Source organism: Arvicola amphibius, chromosome 2 (genome assembly GCF_903992535.2).
Source record: "Arvicola amphibius chromosome 2, mArvAmp1.2, whole genome shotgun sequence".
Lineage (NCBI taxonomy): Eukaryota > Metazoa > Chordata > Mammalia > Rodentia > Cricetidae > Arvicola > Arvicola amphibius.
In genome coordinates, this window is record NC_052048.2 from 136,958,783 (window position 1) to 136,982,885 (window position 24,103).

The 24,103-nt window shown below is 50.6% G+C and overlaps 1 protein-coding gene across 4 annotated transcripts in view; it reads right to left on the reverse strand.

The window, feature by feature from the left end:
* Positions 1-24,103, reverse strand: part of Mindy4 (MINDY lysine 48 deubiquitinase 4) — a 114,641-nt gene that overhangs the window by 22,116 nt on the left and 68,422 nt on the right. For all 4 annotated transcript variants that reach the window (XM_038318500.1, XM_038318498.1, XM_038318499.1 and 1 more), the window contains 4 exons: positions 16,468-16,569; positions 15,064-15,127; positions 14,143-14,208; positions 9,082-9,149 (listed from right to left, as the gene is read on the reverse strand). In XM_038318500.1, coding sequence (XP_038174428.1) covers positions 9,082-9,149; positions 14,143-14,208; positions 15,064-15,127; positions 16,468-16,569 — 300 coding nt within the window. The remainder of the gene's footprint in view (positions 1-9,081; positions 9,150-14,142; positions 14,209-15,063; positions 15,128-16,467; positions 16,570-24,103) is intronic.

Consider the following 24,103-nt stretch of genomic DNA (forward strand, 5'->3'; position numbering starts at 1 on the left):
AGGATACAAGGACAAATGACATTCAATGTCACTGTAAACTCAGAGCTCTCTTACCATAAAATCTTCTGGGCAGAAGCCCACTTTACACGAGTTAAGACAGAGCTCCTACAGTGAATGCAAAGATGGGTTTTCTCCATAATTCTCACTAGGATACCGAGCCATAAAAGCTAAGAGGCCAGGGTCCACCTGAGCCATGTCACAGACACTGTCCTGTGCTTCAGCTCCTACAGCAAACTGTGTTTTCCTGCATTGCAAAGCCAATAAGCACAGAGTGGGGAAACCTGCGTGCACCTGACCACAGGAGGAGGGACTCAGTACCAGATGCCCTCCTCCCAACTCCTCAGCATCTAGATGGGCCAGGACCAAGCAACCTGAGCTGTGGGTATCTACGGACAAGAGGCAACAAAAAGTTCTTGGGACGGCAGCAAGGACCAAGCCCCTCACCCTCTCACCATCTGGAGGTCCCTGAGCCACTGTGTTGTGCCCAGGAACAGAACAAGAAAAACTCAGGGTTGGGAGAGCCCTCAGAGCTCAGTGTTTGATGGACAGAAAGTGCAGGCTCTGACAGAAGACCGGTTCAAGTTATTGACGTGTACCATGCAAGATTCGAGGCCTGAAGCTAGGTTCAGAGCTCTGCCCTTTGTCGCAGGTCTCACAACAGTTAGTGCTCTGTCACAGAGCAAGCTGACAACATGGGAATGTCAGGCCTGCAGCTTCAGATCCTCCCAAATGCATTCTTCTCCCAAAGCTTTGAGAAGTCAGGAGGGCAAGAACTCTCACTGATAGGGAAACTGAGGTCCCGAGAAAAGACTGGACTTTGTACTTGTGTACCAATGAGCAGGGCCCGTGGCCTGAAATACAGCCAGCCATTAGCCTGATCAGCCAGCTCCAGGCAAGCCAAACCCCTGAAGCCCCACCCAGGTTCCACCAACCTTGGCTCCAGCCAACTTGTCCCTTCACCCAAAAGTCTCCCATGTGAACATGGCATTTAACACAGAAACTTCTAAATAGAAGGGAAAATATTAGGCTTGTGTAGCCTAGAGACATGGCCCCATCTATGGTTGCAACCATTTACCTGAACAGGGCTGGTTTGTGGCCAGCTCAGACTGGGTCTACCAAGTTGACTAACCTGTCCCTCCCTCACAGCCTGAATCCACACTGACAGAATAAAAACCAGGGAATGATTAGTGTTCTCTGGGAACTCCTGGCATGGGAACAAGAGTGGTTGATCCCTGACTCTGATCTTTGAAGCACTAAGTCTTGTTGGACGGAAATCAGCCATCCCTTTCTACCTGACGACTAGTCCTCGGGCTCTGCAGGACCAGGTCTCCTGGGTGAGCTCCTATGGCCCCTCCCAAAGGCTGCATCCCTTCTGCACCCCTAACCTACCTCAAGGAGGTGAGTTTCTGCAGTGGGAAGGGCAGCTCTGACATAATAGAGAACTTGGGCTCTAAGTCAGGGATGCCTGGGTTCAAGTGGAAAGGCTGCCATTAAAAACTTGCCCCTTCTTGGGAGTCTGTCTCCCCAGAGGCCTTAGGAACATGGCGATGTCTCCTTCTATTATGGGTTACTGTGAGAACAGAGTGAGATAAACTATATAAAGCCTCTGGCATGTGGTAAATGTCACTTCCTTTTTCCTACAATCACAACAATTAAAAACAGGAAAACAATGGCTGAGAGGTCATGATTCCTACAACCTCAGCCATTCATGTCACAGCCAAGAGCCTGTGGTAAACGCAGGCCTCCAGGAGGTTGAAATATAGCCGAGGACATTTACAAAGGATCTGGGGAATGTTTTTCCCAGGACAGCTCAGAGAGAAGGGACAGTGGTCAGATACTTGGGTGTTAGGCCTCTTCTTCCCACTGTGCTGCGGTCCCCTGGGATAACAATAGCTACCCTACAGGGTTGTAAACCAGACCATGGATAAGCCTTGCACATTGCAAGAAAGCACCAGGGCAGGGGGTCTAGGTACTTCTCCTCCCCAGGCAGTGAGCAGTGGAGAATACTTGGTATAAGGAAGACACTGACAAGGGGAAAGGCCTGCCTGCCTGAAGGAAGAAAAAGAAAACACAGGAACCCATGGCCTTCACTGCTGCCCAGAGGACCCCCGAATCTGCCTGTAGTTCATGACTCATGATCTTTCCCTGGCTCTGGTGCCATTCCTTCAGGGCAGACCCCAGGCATCTGGTTTTCTAACAAGCCCAAGTTGCCACTCCTCAGAGCTGCACTAAGTGTTCCCTCCTCCATAAAGAGAGTCCTTCTTTAGTTCAGGGACAGAAATATTCCATCTCTGCTTTCTTTCCATCCCATCTCCTGGGCCCTTACCAACTGTTTTCATATGGCCACTTTGCCCCTCTAGGTAACAAGAGCTTTTAGGACCAGGTAATGTACTGTTGGGTTCTTCCCTGCCCCAGACTTGGCTCCAGACCCCACAGATGCACAGCAAGTACCTGAGGTGCTCACTTCACTGTGGGGGAAGCTGATAACACCTACATTCCAGGAGGCAAGCAGAGGAAGGGAGAACTAAGCAGCCACCTGGGACAGGTTGCCCTTCTAGAAGTTTGAGTGCATTACCCTCCTCTCCTCCTACTGAGGCCTGTCCTCATCATCTGGATACCTGAGCCCTCAACTGAAGAATCAAAGAGAACTAAAACAGACCGATGGGCCAAGGGTCAGGAAGGTCTTCCACTCAGCTGTCAACTGCACTGTATCTTGGATCATAGAGAGAAGGCCCCTCTCATGCACCCCCAAGGCTCAGAGCCCATTGGCAGAATTACTGCCCACAGCTAGCCCCAGTGGGTACTCCCCAGCTACAACTTGCCAACTCTGCAGCCTGGGGACCTAGGTACCTTGGTAGCTGAACTTGGAAGTACAGATGGCACTGGGCTGGCGTGGGCCTCTCTGAAACCTTGCTCTCCATGCCTTCTAAGTCATCAAATACACCTGCCTAGTACTTGTCGCCCTCCCACAGGGAAGAAGACCTATGCACAGACTATTAAGCTTGGAAGTACAGGACAAATGACACTGCCAGCTGTGACACTAACTAATCCTTCACTTCTCAGTGGTCCCTGAGAAGTGGGACATGTGGTCTCAGGCCTATGGTCTACTCCTTGAATTGCCACAAGATCACTAATGCCCAAGGTAGCAGCATGGTCCCTCTCCTTTGCTCCTCTACTTCTTGCTAAATTGCCTCCAGACTGCACATTTTATGCTGGCTAAATTTTTGTCAACTTAACTCAATCTATAGTCGTCTGAGAGGAGGAAAACTCAATTGAGAAAATGCCTCCATGAGACTGAGCCATGAGCCAGCCTGTAGAGCGGTGTTCTCAACCTTCTGAAAGTTGTTACCTGGACAACCATAAAATTGTTTTCGTTGCCTCTTCATAACTGTAATTTTGCTATTGTTATAAATCATAATGTAAATATTTTTGGAGAGAGAGGTTTGCTAAAGGGGTCTCGACCCGCAGGTTGATAACCACTGCTGTAGAGCATTTTCTTAATTGGTGATTGATGGGGAAGGACCCAGCTCACTGTGGGTGGGACCACCCCTGGGTTGGTGGCTCTGGGTTCTATAAGCAGGCTGAGCAATCCCTGGGGAGCAAACAAGTATGCAGCATCCCTTCATGGTCTCTGCAACAGCTCCTGCCTCCAGGTTCCTGCCCTGTTTGTGTTCCTGTCATGGCTTCCTTTAATGATGTGAAAGTGTAAGCTTTCCACATCAAATAAACCCTCCTCTGCCCAACTTGCTTTTGGGTCATGGTGTTTTGTCACAGCAATAGAAACCCTGACTGAGACACATTCCTTCAGGGGAGAGGATGGCAGAACCTGGCCACAGACTTACGGGGCAGTAGAAAGGACAACTCAGCATAAGGGAGTCTGGGTGAGGCATTTGCTAAGGCATGGGAACTTCCAGTACTTGGGTCTCCAGTAGCTTAGCTGGAGATGTTTGTTAGTGCAGTCCCCTTGTGAGAAGTCGTGCTGGAATTCTCTAAGCGACTTCTCCCACCTCCTGGCTACAGTCTAATGATCTTAATGGGTACAATACAAGGGCCCTTCCCCATCTTGGGCAGCCTCGAAAATCACTGAGGAGCCCCAGAAAGGAGATGGCTGGAGATCTCTTCAGTGACATGGAGCCTATGGTTGTCTGTAGAAACAAGCACCCAGGAGTCGGGGCTCCTGGTCTTGGTGGCTGTTGCTTCTCATTATCCAGGCCTGAAAAGCTTAGGAACACTGAGGACACTGCCTGCCAGGCATTGAGTACACAACAGTAAGTTTCCAACAAGAGCTTCTTAGCTCTTAGCTGCATTGCACATGTCTCTGGCCCCCAGCTGCCTTCTGGGGGCCTGCAACTGGCCAGCTTTGTGCTTGCCTTCATCTGTTTCTGAGAGGAGCCTATGAGGCCATTCTCAAATTGACCCTGGCTCTCCTATTCTTCCATCCTACCCACGCCTCTACTTCCTGACCCAAGCCAAAGCATTCCATTTCACCACGAGAGCTTCCCCGACATGTGGGGGTGAACCTCTGGGTTGTGACTGTCTCCCTGGGGCCCACCAGGTTCCACACACTCTGTTCACAATGTGAAGCCTGGGGGAGTCTGACACATGGCAGGATGCAAACCACAGGAGTCTGGTTCTTGGGAACACGGCTGGTCTATAAGAGGGGCGAAGATGCAAAGGAGACACCCAAGTCCAAAAGACAGCACTCGGGCTTTTACACGAATGAGGTTAAGCTTTGGCTTCTGCTTCCTGTGGCTGGGGCTGACCTTGCCTCCTAGCCAGCATTCACGGCTGACTTTCATTTCAGGGCTATTTTCTCAGGGAAAGAAACTGTCCTGCTGGCACTGTTGTTTTTAATCTCAAGAGTTTCAACAGAAGAGTCACATGGTGGGATGCAGGGTGGCCAGGCCCTGCACCTCAATGCCTGGTTGTGCTGTCCAACATTATGTTTTTAACTTTCAAGACTGCTCTTCAGCAGCCAAAGATGCTGCAGTAATGAGCACTGATGGTCTACTGGACAAAAAAAAAAAAAAATCTTTTCAGGCTGCTGGCACAACCCCTTGCCACTGATGGGCCCTGCACCACTGTGAGCCAGCCCGGGCTCCCCACAGCACCCTCCCTCTCCTCTCCGCACCTCCAGCCCTGGGTCACCCAGGTCTGACTTGGAGAGTCCCTGACGTCAGGAGCTTGCGGGAGCTCCCTAGGGAAATCTCTAGCCACATGGCTCACTGCACAGAAGCCATGCGAGCATGAAATGTGATGTGTTCTACTGTATGCAACTTCAGATCTTAAGGAAGAAGGTGAACAGTTTGGCATCAGGTGGGGAAAATAATAACCTACAAAAGCTCGGCCTTCACTGGGGCCTGTACCTAGGAAGAGCTGGGCTGCTTATGCTGGGTTTCCATGCCCACAGTGTCAACCCAAGTTCTGCTCTGACTTGGGAACGACCCGGGGGTGATATGAGAGCAACCTCTGGGCTGGAGAGAGAACCCTGCCAGGAAGGGGAGAGTGTGTGCCTTCTGTCACACACATACATCACACATGTCATCATGTTATCCCCTGCACAATCTCCGAACAACAATATCCACCTCACATACACATACATCACACATACACACACCCAACACACCGCAGCAATACACACTCAACACACACATACAACACATACACATACATACCACACAGAGACAGCACACACACACACTCAACACAACGCGCACATACCCAATATACACATACCACATATATACACACCACACACCCAAAACATGCATATATACCCAACGCACACAGCATACAGAATGTTTGGAAGAAACTTCAGGGGCCTTCCCAGTCCAGCACTCTCATGGCTAAGCAGCAATGATATTAGAAACTCTCTGGGCTCCTAGGACCTGTTTCCAATGACAACCCAAAGTAGTAACAGACCATCCAAAACAGCAGCATCAAAGGATCCTCCACGCTGACTCTGAGCCAGAGCAGGAAGGCCCTCAGCCACCATCTGCTCCGACATTTTTAAGTAGAGCTGAGATCTCTTCAAGGAAGAGTCATGCCAGATGTTGAAGAGGGCAGAGGGGACTTGCCCTCCCCACCACCTTCACACTCACCAGTTACCTGACTACAAATGCTTTACAGGGGAGCTTGTGTGTATGCACGTGCGCGTGCATGTGTGTGCGTGTATGAGTGTGTGCACATCTTTTTATTTTGATTTTCTGAAATGGAATTTTTGAGGAATAAATTAGATTTTGTTTAATTTCCATGAGAGTTTAAGAGGCACTACCCTAGCTCCAGTCAGTTAATGATAAAGAACTGAAGACACACTGGTCAGTCATGGCTGTGGGCAGCTGAGTAGGGGTGGATCCAAGTATCCTTGATCTACAACGAAGCTGTCAAAGGTTTTCATTTATGGTTTCACCAACAGGCCACCTGGTGCCTGAGCTGGGTGACATCTGCACTTCTGTGTCCAGATGTTTCTGTACCCAGATGTCTATGAAGACCTTTGAGGGTTGCTGACCCCCACGGTAGTAGATGGGAAGTGGGTTCTCCCAGTTCTAGGGCCACTTCCCAGCAGAGCACACTCGTCAGTGGAGCTGTCCCTCCAAATCTGGGGGCTGAGGATTGTGGTCACTTCAATATCACTCTTAGAATCTGGCTAGCATTGGGATGGCATGGGCTGCTCCTGCCCTCACTGTAGCCCCACTTTCCCTCCAAAGAAAGCCCCTGGAACACAGGTGGGGCAGGTAAGATCAGCTCTGCCTGCATGTTTCTACCTCAAGTAGCCTTCTGGGAGTATATGCAGATACCACCCAGGCTACACAGATCTGTCTTGGTTCTTGATGATGCCCTCAGTCTATATGCCTCATTGTACTTGATCAGATCAGAAATAATTGATGTCATCTCAAGTTCACTTCACACTGGACACCCCAGGCCAGGGATTGGTCCTCCACTGGGTCCATGTCTGGTCCCATGGTGCTCAGGCCTGGCAGGAAGTACATGCCAATGATGAGCATTGAGCATACCAGGACAGACTGAGGGGACCTCATAGGCATCAAGACAAGACTGATGGAGGAGGGGACAAGGACCACTGGAGGCTAGCACTCAGCAGGAACACAACCCATCTTTCATGCTCCCAGAGGGATGCCCAAGGTGAGAGCATATGAGCAAACGTGACCTTGCCCTACCTGGGATCTAGGGGCTTCCTGTGGAGGAAAGATAGGGTAAACCATAAAGGATTAGTTGTCCAGGAAGCTCCAGTTCTTGGAGGAAGGAACTCCAGCACAGAGGAACAATTATATCTGACCCTAAGTCTGTCTATCACCCAAATTTGCCTCTGAATGCAGCAAACCAAAAAAGCTGGTTGCAGCACATCTGCTTGGTAGCTGGCTGCCAGCTTGCCTTGCTGTGTAGTCTGGGCAAACCATTCACCTCCTAAAGCCACAGTGACCATAAAGGACCCACCCGGCCCAGTGAGGGGTGGCGGGGGGGTAGAGAATTCATGTGTTCTAGCATGACATCAAAGCAAAGGGTGGGCACACTGAAGCTGCAGAAGATGCTGACCGCCATTATTCTCACTGCACATGGGCCTGTCCTCTACTGCGTCCTCTAAAGAAAGGTGAAAAGAGACCACTGGGGTGAGACAAAGCCCAGCCCACAGCAGGTCCCTATTCAGCTCCTTGGGAAGGAAGAGAAGCCTGACCTAAACTATCCTGCCTTAGGAGCCTCAAGACACTTGCCTAAGGGCTCAAGAAAGCTGCCCAGAGGCCCTGGAGTCAGCTGGACTGCACCTCTGTGTCCATGTTACATATGTGCGGATCCCTGCGCATGTCTATCTACGAGTCAGTGTCTATGTCTGCGTGTCCATCTGTATGGGCATGTGTGCGTGTATGTGTGTGCTCAAGCACATGCGTGTGTATACATGCACGTGTTGCTAGGACTGTAACTGCTATCCCCACCCTGAAGGATGTCCACAAGTAACAAAGCCTGGATGGGGGCTGCCCTGATTAGATGGGTCAGTGAGAGGTAGTAATAGTTCTCTGCTCTGCACAATGGGAAGATCGCTTAGATGCACAACCCTGAATCTCTTCTGGAGGGATAGGCTATAGGCAGGTGCTTGCACATGGCCAGGGTGGCCCCTCACTTCAGGCTGCTCCAGTGAGTGCAGAACCTGGGCCAGAAGCTCTAACACAGATGGGAAAGTTGCAATGAGAACTACCAGGCTTGGTGCCCAAGAGCATAGGTCCCCTCAGTGAAGCTGAAAGCTCCCCCATCCAGCCCTCCCACCATCCAGGGATTAACAAGCCCAGCCGGGGAGAAGGTAGAAAGGCTTACGGTCTCCGTGCACGTGAGCCCCATACCAAGAATGCATCATATCATTATGGCAGGATTAGAAATAAAATGCCATTAGAAAGTGCTGTGCACACTCTGGTTTAATAAGGTCAGCAGCAGCAAGCAGCAGGAGGGCCAACGCACGAGGCTGCAAAGCCCCATGCCTCCTCCCACCCACAGCAGAGGCCCAGGGAGACCGCACTAGGCCACCGGCCCAGCTGACACCAACAGGGGAACAAATGCTCTTTCTGCCAGGGCAACCCAGACTCAACCCTTTCCTCAGACCTGCTAAGAGCTATTTCCCAAATTCCCCTCACCAAGTACTCCTAGCCATACTCCCTCCCCAAGAGCTCCACACCCCAGACCTCACAGAAAATTCATGTGCTATTAATCTGCTGGGTTCCCTAGTGGCAACGCTCAGGTCTCTGTCTCCATTATCTACCCCGTGTCAGGGGATCTCACTGAGTACTCAGGCCTGCCAGTACTGCATGGAAGCTCTCTGAGGGAGGGAGTGTCGTTCCCCCCCCCCTCCCTGCGCGCTGTCCCTGGCACAGAGGGAGGGAGGGAGGGTCCCCCTGCTGCCCCCGCTAGCCCTGGCACATATGAGAAAGACACAGAGAAGGTAAGATGCATATACAGATTGTAACTGCTCTTCCTAACTGCAGCCAGAGAATCCAAGCTCTCCCTCCTTGCCCTTTCATCAAGCGCTGTCCAGGGAAGAAGACAGGCAGCCTCTGGCCCAGGATGAAGGGGGATACTCACAGTTCCAGCGATCTGGACAGGATGGCAGACAAGGTGAGCAGGATGCAACCATAGGGTCCCGCTTCGAACTGAGGGAAGAGGAAAGAGGACCCGTCAAATGCACAATGCCACCTAAAGCCTGCCAGGGCCATGGCTTCATCTGGGCTTCATGGCTTCCAGCCTAGTCACAGAGGTTAGTGGATAGCCATAGAGAATATATCCCATTCACACAGACTTTCTTAGCCAGGCCTTCTAAAGGACAGAGGAGCACAGAACTGAACCCCCAAACCTGGGTGACATTAACACCATCATGGAGCCCGTATGCGACCTCAGAAGCATCAAAGCCCAGGAGCTAGCAGCAGTGACAGCACGTTCCATTCTGGGACCACTGTCACCTCTGACCCTGACAGAAGGGAGCTGTTATTGCCCTCTGCCAGAGAATGAGGCCGCCCAGGTCCTGTCTAACACAATGGAGGTCTAAGGGGGCTCTGCTTGACACAGTTCCTTACACAGAAGAACTGAGCTATGCCGTCAGCAAATAGACAGCGGATGTAGAACAGGGCTGGAATCCTCTGGAAACCAGGAAGTCCCCACCTTTGTTACAAAGTTACTATTTAAAGGGGTTTTTAAATACGCAGATTTGATTATCATATTATCTTGAGGTTATTTGTCTGATACTAAAAATGTTGCTGATGCTGCATATGGTCTATTTTGTATCTCAGTCTCCTCCCCCTGGACTCTGCCACTCTGAGCCAACCACATGGCTGTGGGGGTGTTTCTGAACTTCCTGATCCCCACCCACTTTTCTCCACTGTAAACTATAGGTAAAGTAGAGGTCTTTGCTTAGAGCAAGTTGTAAAGCACTTAGAGCAAGGCCTGCCTGGCACCCACAGTGGCCATGGTACACTACGGTTTAGAGCAAGGCCTGCCTGGCACCCATGGTGGCCATGGTACACTATGGTTTAGATCTGGGCCTGCCTGGCACCTATGGTGGCTCTGGTACACTATGGTTTCGAGCCGGGCCTGCCTGGCACCTATGGTGGCTCTGGTACACTATGGTACACTTCCAGCTCTGCACTACCCACCTGCCCATCTGCCCAGGGACCACAGCTGTGCTGGTTAGTTTTGTTCATTGTTATTATTGTTTTGGTTTTTGGTCACTTGACACAAGCTAGAATCATCTGGAAAGAAAATGCCCAATTGGAAAAATGCCTCCACCAGGTTGCCTGTATATAGCAAGTCTGCAGGGCATTATATTGACTGATGATTAATAATATATTTTATTACTGTTTCTTAGAAGCCTGTACTTTTCTAATGAGGGACGTAAAGGAAGTAGATCCAGATGAGAAGCAAAGGGGAAGAACAAGGAGGATTAGAGGGAGGGGAACCTATAATCAGGATGCTCTGACGACCCTCAGGGACAGAGTATGACCTGAGCATTGCAAACTGAAATAAGCCTTTTCCTCTACAGATCGTATTAGTCCTGGCATTTTATCAAAGCAAAGATACCTAACTAAGACAATCTTCATCTGAGACGGAGAATCAAAAGCTCCCAGCCCCAAACCAGTATGACACTTGACTCATCCCACTCTGGGCATGATGGGCTGTGTTTGCAGATGCAATTATAATAGTACTCCTTGTGTGTCAACAATAATTTCTGGACTTAAAGCTAAAATAAGAAATGGCTATTTAAATAAAAATGATGTCATTGAGAACATTTTTGTCTTTCCCTTGGCCACCAAGAAACTCAGAATCAAATATGGTATTTCAATTCGGAAACTATGACAGCTCAAGCTTCTAATAAAATTATCTTTCCTTCGAGGTACAGTCTTTGTTTTTGCCCTGGAGATCAAACAGCCAGTTAGCTGATGGTAAAAACATAACGCTGAGTGGAGCTCCTGCACCAAGAGCATGCTTCCTCGCGGCAGAGTAATGCTCACCTGTGACCGCAGCACTGGCAGGCTGAGAGGACTGAAAGCTCAGGCCCACTGTGGGCTGTAAGGGACTGCGAGGCCATCCCGGGCTGTACAAACCTGTCTCAAAGGACTTTCTGGAGGTGTGATGTCTAACAGAAGTGCAAGAAGCAGTGAAAAGAGAATGACCACTGCTTTGGGAAGGCAAGAGAGTGCAACGCCCCAGAGGCCAGCCAGAAGGGCCAGAGAGCCCTGAAAACACCCATTTATAAACATGTGTCACTCTCTTCGGTAACAAACAATGTGAATAAATATCGCTCAACCTCATCTAGATTCTGTGACCTCAAACCAGGCACTTGGTGCTGTGGCTCCTACAATGAAAAACAAAGATGACTAAGACCCTTGCAGATTTCCTGGGTTATCTACAGTACACGCTCTCAACGACAACGCCTGTGGACGCGCCAGCTGCAGAGCAATACTGCGGTCTCCACTCAGGTGACCCAGGCTCGGCAGGACCTGTGTGCAGTTTTGAGACAACCTTCCAGTGCCTTAGGGGAGTCACCAAGATAACCTGTCTCCTCTTCTGCTATGGCCTTACCCTTTGCCTAGGGAAAGCCTCTGCTTTAGGATCTATCTCCCTGTCCAAGCCTATGGGGTTTATCACCCTGCAGGGCTGTGGTATAGCTGTGACCATGCAAGCCACTGAAGCTGAACTTAGTACACAATGAGAAGCTGTTACTGCACAGTGTGGCATGGTCCCATGAGGACACCTTGGAGAGAGCATGCTTTGGGCCCCCAGAGGGTAGGAAACCCAACCCACCTTGGCCTTTTGGCCCTCCCAAAACACAACTAAATGGCACCAATATTCCTGCTTGTTTTTAAAAATATTTATTAAAATTATCTCATCAAATTCAAGCTGCCAAGACATGGGAGACCTCAGGGCATCAGGATGGCATGAAAAGCAACCTGGGCCGGAAACTGTGGCTAAGGGTGGGAACAATGCCTGGTGCCACTTGGGGAGAAGGGACCATTCTCCCAGCATAGCCCTGGCCCTGGAGAGACATGAACCCACCAAGGTATTCCAACGGGCAGCTGGACAGATGCCTCCCACGCTGGCTCGGGGCCACCAGACGCCTCTCAAGTGGTAAGCAGCAATGAAAACAGCATGGAGACTGTTTATTTTGGGCAGGGGTGGCTGCTGTTCCAAGCCTGGCACGATGAGCCTTTCTTAAGCACAGCCCATGAAAAATGGATTTGGTGTACTGAGTGCTGAGGCAGCTCGACGGCTTCCAGCAAAAATATAAATTAAGCTGTGGGGGAAAGCACTGTTTCCAGAGGAATGGGGACTGGCTGCCCTGAGGAACCATGGGTAGCAAGGACGCATGCCTAGAGTCTCAAGGTGGAACTGAGGGGCCCTCACCTGGCAGCGGGCCCTCTCTCTGAACTTCTTCATGGTTTCTGTCATGCACAGGCTTCATGGAAACCCTAGGGCACAGGCTGAGGCATGAGATCCCACTTACAGGCAAAGCTACCGAGGCCCTAGGGCTGAGGGTCACCATCATGGAGGCAGTGAGCTAGCCAAAAAGCCTTTCACCGACTGCATTACGGTCCCTCCTTGGTCCTCAGTCACTTTCCTTCCCTGCCAGGGCAGCTCCATGCTCCATCTGCCGAGGGGGACGAGCTTCCACAGCATCCCCTAGGCAGACCTCCACTCAACAGGTGGCCCGGTTCTGCTCACCCACTCAGAGTGCCTGCCCTTCGTGACGAAAGCATTTCCCCACAGGTGGTCAAGGGGCTTCGTTGATCTAGAAGCTACTCAGCTGCTCCAGCTTCCATCTCTAGATGAAGAAACAAGGCTTTCCACAGGCCAAGGCCACATGCCGCCAGCAGCAAGCCCAGAAGGACTCCTAGCCCTCAATTTAAGCTCTCTCATTGCTCTCAGCAAGGGTGGGGAACTGTGCCACTGACAGACACCCTACAAAGTTATTTCAAATAAAAAAAAAAAAAGGAGAGAACCAGGGAAGGGGCAAGTGCCAGGCTACTAGTTTAGGACCTTCTCTATGCCAACCCCTCTGCCTTGACCCAGTTGGAAGCTGTCCTAACTAAGACTACTTGCTGTACAGGCCCCATGCCCTCCTGGGCTGCCCCAGAATAGGACTAAAGGGCTTCAGCAGGGCCAGTGCCCCTTGCCCACGCCTGTCTTCAGTTATTCTGAGAGTGGGACTGTTTCCTTCCTAGGGAAATCTGGTGCCTCCAGGGTCAGGATGCCGCTGGGGCTGTGCCAAGACCCTCGGGATCTTCAGGGAAAAACGCTGAGAAAGGGCATCTAATGGTCCAACCATTGTCCCTCCCTAGGCTTACCACTCAACCCCATCCCAGCTCCTCCCACCCTTCAGCCTTTACTGACCCTCATAAATCCAGAATCCAGAAAGGACTTCTGTCTTCTCACACACATACCATGAAGCTGGAGCTCCCAAACAATTTTTAAGGCAGCCATGAATGTTATTCAGGCATGACAGATGAAGTAACTGAGGTACAGAGAGCTTCAGGATGGTACCCAAGTCTCAGAGCCACTCGGGGTCAAAAGCATGATCCAAAGCCAGGCTGACTATCTCCATAAGCCAAGTTCTTTGCCCCTGGAATATACGATGCTTCCTCCACACACTCCATAAGGCTTTATCCCACTGGGATTAGAAGACCCCTATGTTTTCTGTCCAACCTAGCCATAGGCCATGAGCCAGCAGTGAAGGGCAGGTCCTGCATGGTTCAGCCTGCCTCCCAGGACACTGGTAAGGTCCTGTGCTAAGCAGGGTCCTCTCCAGTCCCTCCAAGGAAGCTTCTTTCTTGTTACCTCCCAGCTTGTCCTAGAACCCTCTCTGCTGACTCAGAGTCCAGCCTTCCAGGGTGGCTGCTTATTCAACAGAGGGAAAGCCCTAGAAGCCAAGCCTCAACTTCTAATCCCAGCTGCAGCCCAGTTGCGACAGCTCCCTGGGCCTGTGATCACTACTAGCCTGCAAGGCTGTCATGGAAATTGTGCCTCCTACCCACACCCACACTTCTGCAGCCTCCCTCAGCCCATTCTGCTCAGTTTCTTCGCCAGCTCCAGGGTGGAGGTGACCAGAGCACTAACTAGTCCACCTCATGCCACCAAGGAAAACACTGCTCATACCTGATGTATGCTCTGCTGGAGAAAAGTCACCAGGTCCTCAGAGCGGGTCAGACTATACAGTGTGAGCTGTGAAGAAACACACACAAGGTGAGCTACATGTCTCCCTACTGTGTCGAATGCCTAGAGCCCTGACTTTACTACTAAAGAATAAATAAGTGCATGGAGGCTTGTGAGTGGGTGAACTCCTGCAGAGTCCCCCTTACACCTTTGTCATGGTTCACAAACATCCAGCTCCCAGTTTTTAGAGGGACAAAGAAGAGGAGGGGCAGGGAAGAATCACTTCTCTATGTCACCACACCAAGCCAGATCAAAACCTAACAGGCTGTTCTCAAGCAGGTCAGCAGACAACACATGTCCAGAAAACATCCAATCAAGCAAGGGTTCAAGAGTCACATATGCGCAAGGCTAGGTCATAGGAAACAAATCTGCTAAAATAAAAATAGTCAGTAAAGGGTATCAAGTTTTGAGTATCTTCACTGGGTCTGCATTTTCAATAATACACGATGCCTTTCCTGCTTCTTCCCTAGCCTTTCCCTGAGGCTGGGCCCATGGCTGCTGCTCCACGTCATTAATTCCCCTCCCACTTTCTATACTCCGATGCCTCTCCCTATCTATGAGAATCCTAGAAAAGACTCCAGAGACACAGGAGGGACAGAGGCCAGTAAAACAAGGGATACTGCACACTGGGCACTGAGACCACCAAGGGCACCTCTACCCCTGAGCACATGGAGGTGACAAAGAGACACTGAGCCAATCCCCAAAGCCACCCACCTATCCCCCACCCCCAAAGGGAAGGATTCTGGGGGCCTGGACTGCAGGGATGGCCAGCCAGCCCCAGCTGGGGGAGGATTTACTTCTATGAAAGGAGATAGTCCCCAAACAAAGCCAAAGGTGGCACGATAGTTTTCCAGAAAGCCGTACTGTTTCTAAGACTCCATCTGCTTTGTATTTTCCTGTTGGACTGAAGTGTGGCGTTCCTGAAGGCCTAAAAAGGAAAAGAAGGTGCGTAAGTCCTCAACCAGATGAAAGGTCACACCCTCCAGCCAGTAAGCCCACATGTGCCATGAAATAAATGAGGACAGGAATGGCAGCTCCAGGGAGAAGAGAGCCAAGGGTTTCTCGTTTTTCCTGCTATGAACTCACCCCTGAGTCCAGGGCATGGAAAAAGAGAGTGGTGGGTGAGCTTGGAAGAACCATGTCTACGTCTGGCAGGAGGAGACCTGACACTCCCTTACAGTTGGCAAAGCCGTCTACAACGGAAGGACTGCTGGCTTGCCACTGTCTTCATGCAGGGCAAGGATTCCAGCCATCTCCTTAGAAGCCTCCTTCTGTGCCCACTGAGACAACCCCCAGCAACCACAACAGGTGCGTAGCCCAGTGCAGCCCTGATTAAGAGTAGCATCTGGGGTGGGACCCACTTGCCACCAGCTTCTATATGGCCTAGGACACACCACCTTTCTTCTCTGGACTTCTGTTTTATAAGCTCTTGACCGTCTGCCCTTAGAGCTGCCAAATAGGTTACGTGCCTATATTATGTGAATAAATTGCCTGGCATAGAGTGGGTAGCAGTAGTCGACCACCCTAAGCACAACTCACGTGATGCCCAGAGATTGCCCTAAGCACATCACATTTATTATCCACCATTTATTTACATTAATAAAAGATTCATACTGATAACATTATTATACTTAATACACATCATTTATTTATACATACTCATTTAGTTCTGACAACCATTAAGTTATCATTATCACCCCCTTTTCTAAACAAGTCAACAAATGAGGAATGGGGAGCTGAGGCCAGTTCCCAAGATTCCACATCCAGCAAGCAACAGCTTTCAGAGTCTGCTGTAGAGAGCCCCCTTTCTTAAGCACTATGCTAAAGGAACCACTGGTTCCCCCAAACTACCTCCTTTATCAAAGCTTAGTCACAGAACTGGAGCAAAGTGATGTTTCTACCCGAGGGACTGCGGGACAGGATGGAGGTGTCGTCAAGGTAACAGAATCCTGGATCTGAGTTGCAGTCTCTGCCACTCACCTCTCTATCTCATCCTACTGGAATGAAGTCCAAGTGACACAGGGGGAAGTACGCTTTGGGGTCCTGGATGGTGGCACAGATTCAGCCTGTGGCCTCAGGATCAGGGAAACACTGAGGGGAACTGAGGACCTGGGTCACAGGCTTTCTCCTGCACTTCCCAAGTCCTGGGTGGTGGGCAGGCAGGAGCACATCCTCCTTCATGAGTCATACAGATTCTCTGTCCAAGACCAGGACATCCCCAGCTATCAGCTGGGCATTACATGAGACGTGACCCCCAGAACCACTTACAGCGCAACCACGGCTTTCTTTCTCCCTCCAGCGCGCCACAGGATGTCTGCAATGGCCAGGGCAAGGCAGTGGGTCCTCTGGGCGTCTGAGGGCCGCAGCCGGCTATTGAGAAAGGGAGCATGTTCAGGTTCATGAAGACACAGGACAGAACAGGCGTGCTCTATCAGACTATTTAGGTGGCCCCTTTGCACATGCCTCCTCTTTTCTTGCAGTCCAGGACCCTTGGCTAAGCTTCAGGGTCTGTACGATCTACAGATGAAGAGGAGGAGGAGTCTTGAGGGATAGCCTTGAGGTTAGGGACAGGAATATTAACTACGGGAGCAAAGAGGACCTCAGAGGCTTGGCGAGAGCTGGCCATGAACTGTAAGAGGACTTCTCATTCTGACAAGGCCAAGAGTACGCTGGCACTACTGCCACAATGGGAGATGTGAGGCACCATCCTGCCCTGGCCTTGGCCAGTCCCAACAGCTAGGGGCAGATGAGACTACAAGTGACCAGGAGCCAGGACCCTAACTAGCTGACTTTGTAAATACAAATTATGGGTGAGGAAGTCAGACTCAGGGATGGCTGTAGTTGTGCTACCACGCTGCCAACTGAAACAAGTGTGTGACTGGCAACCGTGGCTGTGCTGTGTTGGGGCTGCTACTCCTCAGGCCACTTGAGAAGCTGTGAGATTCATGGAAAGCATAGGACAAAGTGGGAAGGAGAAAGGCTGCTAGGCTGAACCTCCGGGACCTGGGGAAGGCACAGGAGAGGAAGGTCAGAGAGAGAGGCAGGACAGAGAAGCAGCATGTAGACACAGGGCAGTTTTAGGAAGCTCAGTCACCACATCTAAAGCCGCTGAGCCATCCTGCAATAAAAATGGTGACTAAGAGGTTCCTGGGACACGGCAAGAGTAAGAGGGAGGAAGGCAGCAGCCAAATATAGCCATTTCTTTCCACTTGACATTTCCAGGGCTCCTCTGTGCTAAGCTCCTGGCTTTCCTCTCTGCTCTGCAGTGCTCCCTACATTCTTGCAGAAGCTGGCTTGAATCTCTTCTTAACCAACACGATGAAGACCTGCTGGGGGCAGGGCAAAGAAATGTACACAGCAGAATTCCGGGTTTTCACTCACCAAAAAAATGCCTGACCTCCACACTGAGATGTCTGAGTGAGAGAGTGCTGGAATCTACCCATCCTGCCAGGGCAAGAGGAGAGAAAGCAGGAGACCAAGAAGCAGCTACCATGGTGGGACACAGAGCCGTGCATCTAAGCCAGGCTGTTATTTAAAATGAAAATCTAATTACTTGAAAATAAAAGGTGACAAGACACAGTGGTGCCTCTGTTTCCCCATTAAGAACCTGGCGATGACAGTGAGCTCCCTTAGTATTGGGAGCCTTAAACAAGACAGTGCCTATGAGCCTGGTCCCTGAAGCATGGGGAGTTTTCAGTCACTGGTTCCATCGCCACCAGTGTCACCACATGGGCCACATCCACAGACATGGGGTTCACCTGACCCCTGCTGACATGCGCTCCTGCACCGGCAAGGCTGTGGGGGCAGCAAGACGAGCAATGAGGCTCAGGCTGGGAGAAAATAAGCCAGGGACCGCCTGATGCTCCTCAAACTCAGGAAGCCTGTCATATTTCTCACAGGAAATGGGGACCATATCTTCGCCAAACCGGATGGCCTACGCTGTTAGGAGCACCAACCCGGGTCAACACTTGCTAGGAAAATAACATTGAATAAACAGTTCTCTGGGTTTCAGGAGAGGCCATGCCAGGGACAGAGCTGCCTGTAGGGTAGAGACAGGCAAACAACAGGCGAGAGGACTGGATGTTAATTCTTTGGATTCAGAAACTACTAACAGGCTTCACGGCTCCCCAAATGACAGCCATGGCTGTCTCGCTGCGCACCTGCATCTCACGTCTCCCTTCTTCTCGCCTGTGCTCCAGCGAACCGTTCCAGCCGCTCCCCTCCTACCGCTCCTAGATCACCTGCAGCCTCACAGAATACCTTCACCAACATGTTCAAGTTCAAGGTGGGACCTCTCCGTACAGTGACCCCACCTCCACCCTGGTAGGAGATGTGTAAAAGTCTGCCTGAACAGAAGCACACTGCCTGGGACACCTATGGCTGGAGAACCTAACCTATAGTCTAGGAGCCATGGCCCCCTCTGAGTACCACACTTGAAGTAGATGGCGGAAGCACACAATCCTTCCTCGGAAACTTTTCAGTACAGCGACATTCAAGAGTTTTTTTCATGTGAATTGGTGTTTTCTCTGCATTTATGTCTATGTGAGAGCGTCAGATCCCCTGGAACTGGAGTTGGAAGCTGCCATGTGGGTATTGAGGATTGAACACGGGTCCTCTGGAAGAGCAGCCAATCCACTTAACCACTGAGCCATCTCTCCAGCCCATCATTCACAATTTTAAAAGTTAGTACAAGAGTCCTAGCAAGAGCCTGGCCCTGATGATAAGGACTCTCTATGCATCATTTCATGAGACTGATACAAAGAGCCCCAGGAGTTCTGCACTATATCATCCTCTCTAAGGGTGAAGAACCCAGTCTCGGGGATGAAGTGATGTATCCAAGTCACAGGGAAGAGGAACAAGGGAGAGTCGAGTTAACCCGGTTTTATGACCTGCCGCCTGCCTTGCAGCCCATCCGTCAAGCCACCTGTGACACAATCAAGGCAGCATTCCCCTGGGCCAGAGTCTCCTGTTCCCACTGGCTCTGCCTGCTGCCTCTCACAGCGGGCCTGTTTCTAGAGCCCTCACTCTCCGCGTCAGCTTCTCCAGCAGCTTCTGCAGCTCCCGCCTCAGCCTGGCCTTCTCCATCTTTCTGAAGGCGTGGCTTCCTGAGACCTCGAGAGATCATTTTCTAGATAACACAGTGGATCACAGAAAGCGCAGTGACCAGCAGTCAAGAGGTCGAGGGTCAGTATCTGGTCCCAGGCAGCAGGGAGTCCCACACCCTCTTCAGTCTTGCTGTTCTGTCATTTTGGTTACCCCAGAGTTGTTGGGGCTCTCTATGTCATTCACACACACACACACACACACACACACACACACACACGCACGCACGCACGCACTTATCCTAAAGGTGACAACAAAAAGATGGGTGGGTCACCTGTAGCTGCCTACATAGCCAGGACTTGACCCTCACCAGTAACTGGGTGATAGCTTCACTGACGATCCCTTGGTGACAGAGAAGGCCCTACTTTACCTAGACATCAGACACAAACTTATCACATTCCCACCAGAAATCTGGCCCCCAGCCAGGCTCTTACAACAGAAGTTTCTTCAAGAGCCTAATTCCTCCAGAAGTGCAGGCTGAAGTGCGGAGGAAGGGCTGGGTGAGAAGCCTGTGTTCGCCCAAGTGCCTCAGAGAAAACAGGTGCTTCCACCCTGATTGTCTCAAGACAACTGCACCTGTCCCCAAAGATGCACCCACATGAGCACAGCCTATAGAAAGTTCTGGATAAAGGAGGAAAGTGCATCCAGGCCACGGTTCCTTCATTTCTGCCCCTCTGAGGGAGGGCAGAGGGCTGGCTGGAGGCCATAGGGACCTTGTATCTAGAGAGGCAAGGCAAGTGCTCCTGCTGTGGATTTCAGAAAGGAAGTATGAAAATGGGGCAGAATCCCAGTCCCCTCTCTACATTCCTGTCAGCCTCTAAAGGCCTTTCCAGCCCCAGGGCTCTCCTGGGGCCTGTGGAGGGGATGAGCCAAGCTGCATAGCTCCTGTCCAGTGGAAAAACACCACATCCTGCTGCCTGGCTTTGCCGGGCGAACTGAGGCGAGGCAGTTGCCAGCCTGATGGACTGAGCCGTAATGAGGCCAGACAGCCACACAGAAAACACATGGCCTCGCCAAGCAGCATTTATTTCTGCCTGGCTTCCCTGAAGGGGCCACCCACCCTCGGCTATGCTCTCCTGGAGCCTTGTCCCTTTCTCGGGATCCTCTAGACCCAGTCAGTGCACAAGAACCCAACCCAGGAGCTGCACATGTGGGAGATCTCAGGGCACCCTGAGAAGTATCATAGTCCCAAGGTCAAAAGAGGAGCTGTCCTCCCCACCACAACCCTACTCTTATGAAGCTGAGCAGTTTCTAAAAACATGGAATTTCAGTGTGAAGAGGGAGCACTCAGGCCTCAAAGTCACCAAGCACACACAGCTCAGGCAGGAACCTGGATGACTCTGTCCACCAGTACCAGGCACATAAGTCTCTCAAGCTGGAGATCTAAAGCAGACATAATTGTAACCCCCCCCCCCAACACACACACACACACACACACACACACACACACACACACACAGAGAGACTGACTGACTGACTGCAGAGCCTCTGTGGTCTTCTGCACTAGCTTTACTAAACTGGGGCCTAGGATGCTCTGCATAGAGAACCTAAAGAGTACCGGAGCACCCATCAGCCATTTCCAAAGCCAACAGCTTCATTTCTTCCTGCCATCTCTGGTCCCCACTGCTTCCAGTGTGCAGGAACATGCTATATGATAGGCAAGATGTCACAGGCCAGTCTTGGCTCAGCAATGGTGCCAACTTTGGCCCTCAGCTAGCATCTCTCTTATCTATGGGCCTCAGTTCCCCCATCTGTACTGTGATGGCTGAGTTCAAGGGGCCTGTTCACTTACATGGTCCTGGAAGGTTTTTTTTAAGGTTCTGTTTTCATTTTCTCAAGGAGTACAACTTAAGGGCGTTTACCAACTCAGAGATGTGAGTCCTCCTCCACCACCACCTCCACGGTAACCCAAGTCCTGTGCTCTCTGTCACCCCACCCCCAGCATACTGACTCCTTCCTCCCTCGGGACACACCACACCCATTGGACAAGCATAGCCTTCAACCTGCAGAACACTAGCAAGGCAGAGGCACAAACTACAAATGGCACTCCTCCACCTCCTCCTGGCCCAGAAGAATCCCCTGCTCTGTCCTTCTATCAGTATTAGACTAATCCCTGTGGTCCCAGTGGTTCTCCCCCCCATCCCTAACTGTCTGCCTAAGGCAGTGGGACCACACCCCTGGTAGGGGACTGGGGAGTGCATCAGAGCCCTTACCTAGAGCCCTCTGTAAATCAAGAGTCCACGCTGGTCCACTGTGAGGGCCTTAGGAAACTTTCACAGATCACCCCTCCACATTCCTCCCTAAGTTTCCTTGAACTTCAGAGAACTGAGCCAAGAGTTCCTGCTTCCCTCTCACTGAGTAGGAAGGAACACCGGGTGCTCTTAGCCTGAGGACCACAGGGATAGGATATGGGATGCAGAGGGATAATGAGCAGCATCCAGAGCTACCAGGCCCAAAGAAAGCAAGCTTCATCATCTTCCAAAGACAGATCCCACAGACACAATATCATAGACTCACACAATACAAACTACGCACAATAAAACCTACTCACACAACACAACCCTCACAGAGCAACAAATACGTCACCCAACCCAACACAGAATATAACCCACTGACATAACACAACCCACATACAACACACCTCCTACAAACATGAACCACTCAGATAACATAACATACCCAAATACCTTCCAACACAACACATTTCCACATATTACACAGCCCTCATACAACCCAATCTTCATACCATATAACCCACATACAATACAACCTTCAAACAATCCACAACACAGCCTCAAAGAACAACTCCTAATATAAGCTGCGAACTACAAACTTCATGTAACATAACTCAGACACAAGACAGACCTAACAACCAACACAATCCCACATATAACACATCTCCCAAATGGAACACAATTATCCCATAAAATAAAATTCACAAACATACAATACAGTCCTACATATGATGCATCTTTTCTACATTACGTAACTCCCATACAAATATGATCTCCACACAGCACAACCCCTCATTCATAATACAGCTATCTCACACACACACACACACACACACAACACGCTTTCCCTCACAAATGCAACTCACATGCAGTAATTCAAACACATGGCACAGTCCCACAAACAACACAACTTCCCCACACACAAGGCTCCAAACAACACAAGCCCCCAACACTATAGCTCCCACATAAAGCACAGTCCCAACAGCCACTTCCCTCCTCCCTCCAGGTGTGCCCCTCCAGTCCCAGGACCCAACATGACCCAGGGCCCACATACAAATACTGCAGGTGGGGCCTCTGGGTTTTTGTCCAGGTGAGCCCACTTTCTTTCCCAGGTCCCAGCACACAGCAGCTCTACGCCAAGGCCACATTTCTTCCTGCTCCTCTCCCTAGCAGAGCCCTGGAAAGGTGCCCACGCAGCAGTGCACAGATTAGGCCTATGTGGTGATATTTTGTTTGTACTTTAATAAATAAAGCTTGCACACTGAGCTTTAACAGAAAGACCAAATGCACTTTCCAGTGAACCTATAGTGGTTTTGGCTTTCACTCACAATATGCTTGAATTCCTTTTATTGGACATTCTGGTAATATATGTTGGGGCTTAAAAGTAGTTGTCAATACTGCCTTCTGAAATGGCATTTTTGACATGCAGTTTCTAAGGATGTTGATGAACATTTCTAAAAATTTTTCTACAAGAAAGAAAGAAAGAAAGAAAGAAAGAAAGAAAGAAAGAAAGAAAGAAAGAAAGAAAGGAAGAAAGAAAGAAAGAAAACTTGCCTGAAGATCAGAGTGAGAAGCTAGCCACACTAATTAGCCATAGAGGCCAGGCAGTGGTGGCATAAAACTTCAATCCTACCACTCGGGAGGCAAAAACAGACGGATCTCTGTGAGTTCAAGGCCACCCTGGAGTACACAAAATTGAATTGGATTTAAAAGAGAAACAGAACCAAGCGGTAGTGGCTCACACCTTTAATCCCAGCACTAGGGAGGTGGAGAGAGGAAGTGATATGGCTGGGCAGAGAGAGAAATATAAGGGGGAGGAGACAGGAGGCTAGAATTCAGTCTGCAGTTTCATAGAGATGGCATTCAGTTTGTGGATCTGTAGAGACAGGATACCCCATTCGGTCTGAGGATTTTGTAGACTTCTCTGATCTTTCAGCATTTATCGTGATATCCGGCTCTGGGTTTTGTTATTAAGACCAGTTAGAGTCTTGCTACAGGTCTAGGCAGTGCTTGATACGCGCTAAACAAGTGAGGCCAATGAGGGAGAGCCTCACCTTCTACCACTTAGTAGGGTTTTCTCTGGACTCAGCAGCACCTTAGGCTCCAACCTGAGGGGCCTCCAGCCTTCACAGCTCTGGCTCCCATCCCCTGTGGACTATAAGAAACTACAACAGCTTCCATCCTGGGCAGCATCCCACTTCCAGGACACAGCATCCCCACTACTGGGAAATCATCTGTGTATGACTCCCAGAAGTCCAAGGCAAGGGATCTAGAGAGGCTCTGAAGGAGTTTGGGCTGACAGGCGTCATGAGACAGCACTCACACGGGCCAGGGCCAAGACTTACTCAAAGTTGCTAGAACTTCTAAGAGCTCATAGGCCCGTCTGGTTGCCTGGCCCTACCCCACCACTGGCCACCTCAGGCAACCTCTGTTCTTCTCCCTGCCCTAGGGTCTTTCCACATCTTGTTCTCTTTACTGGAATACCATTCTGCCTCCCCTCCCTGTTTGTCTGGACAACTCATTCACTGTTCATCCACTCATTCAACAAAAATCCTAAGGGCCTGCCC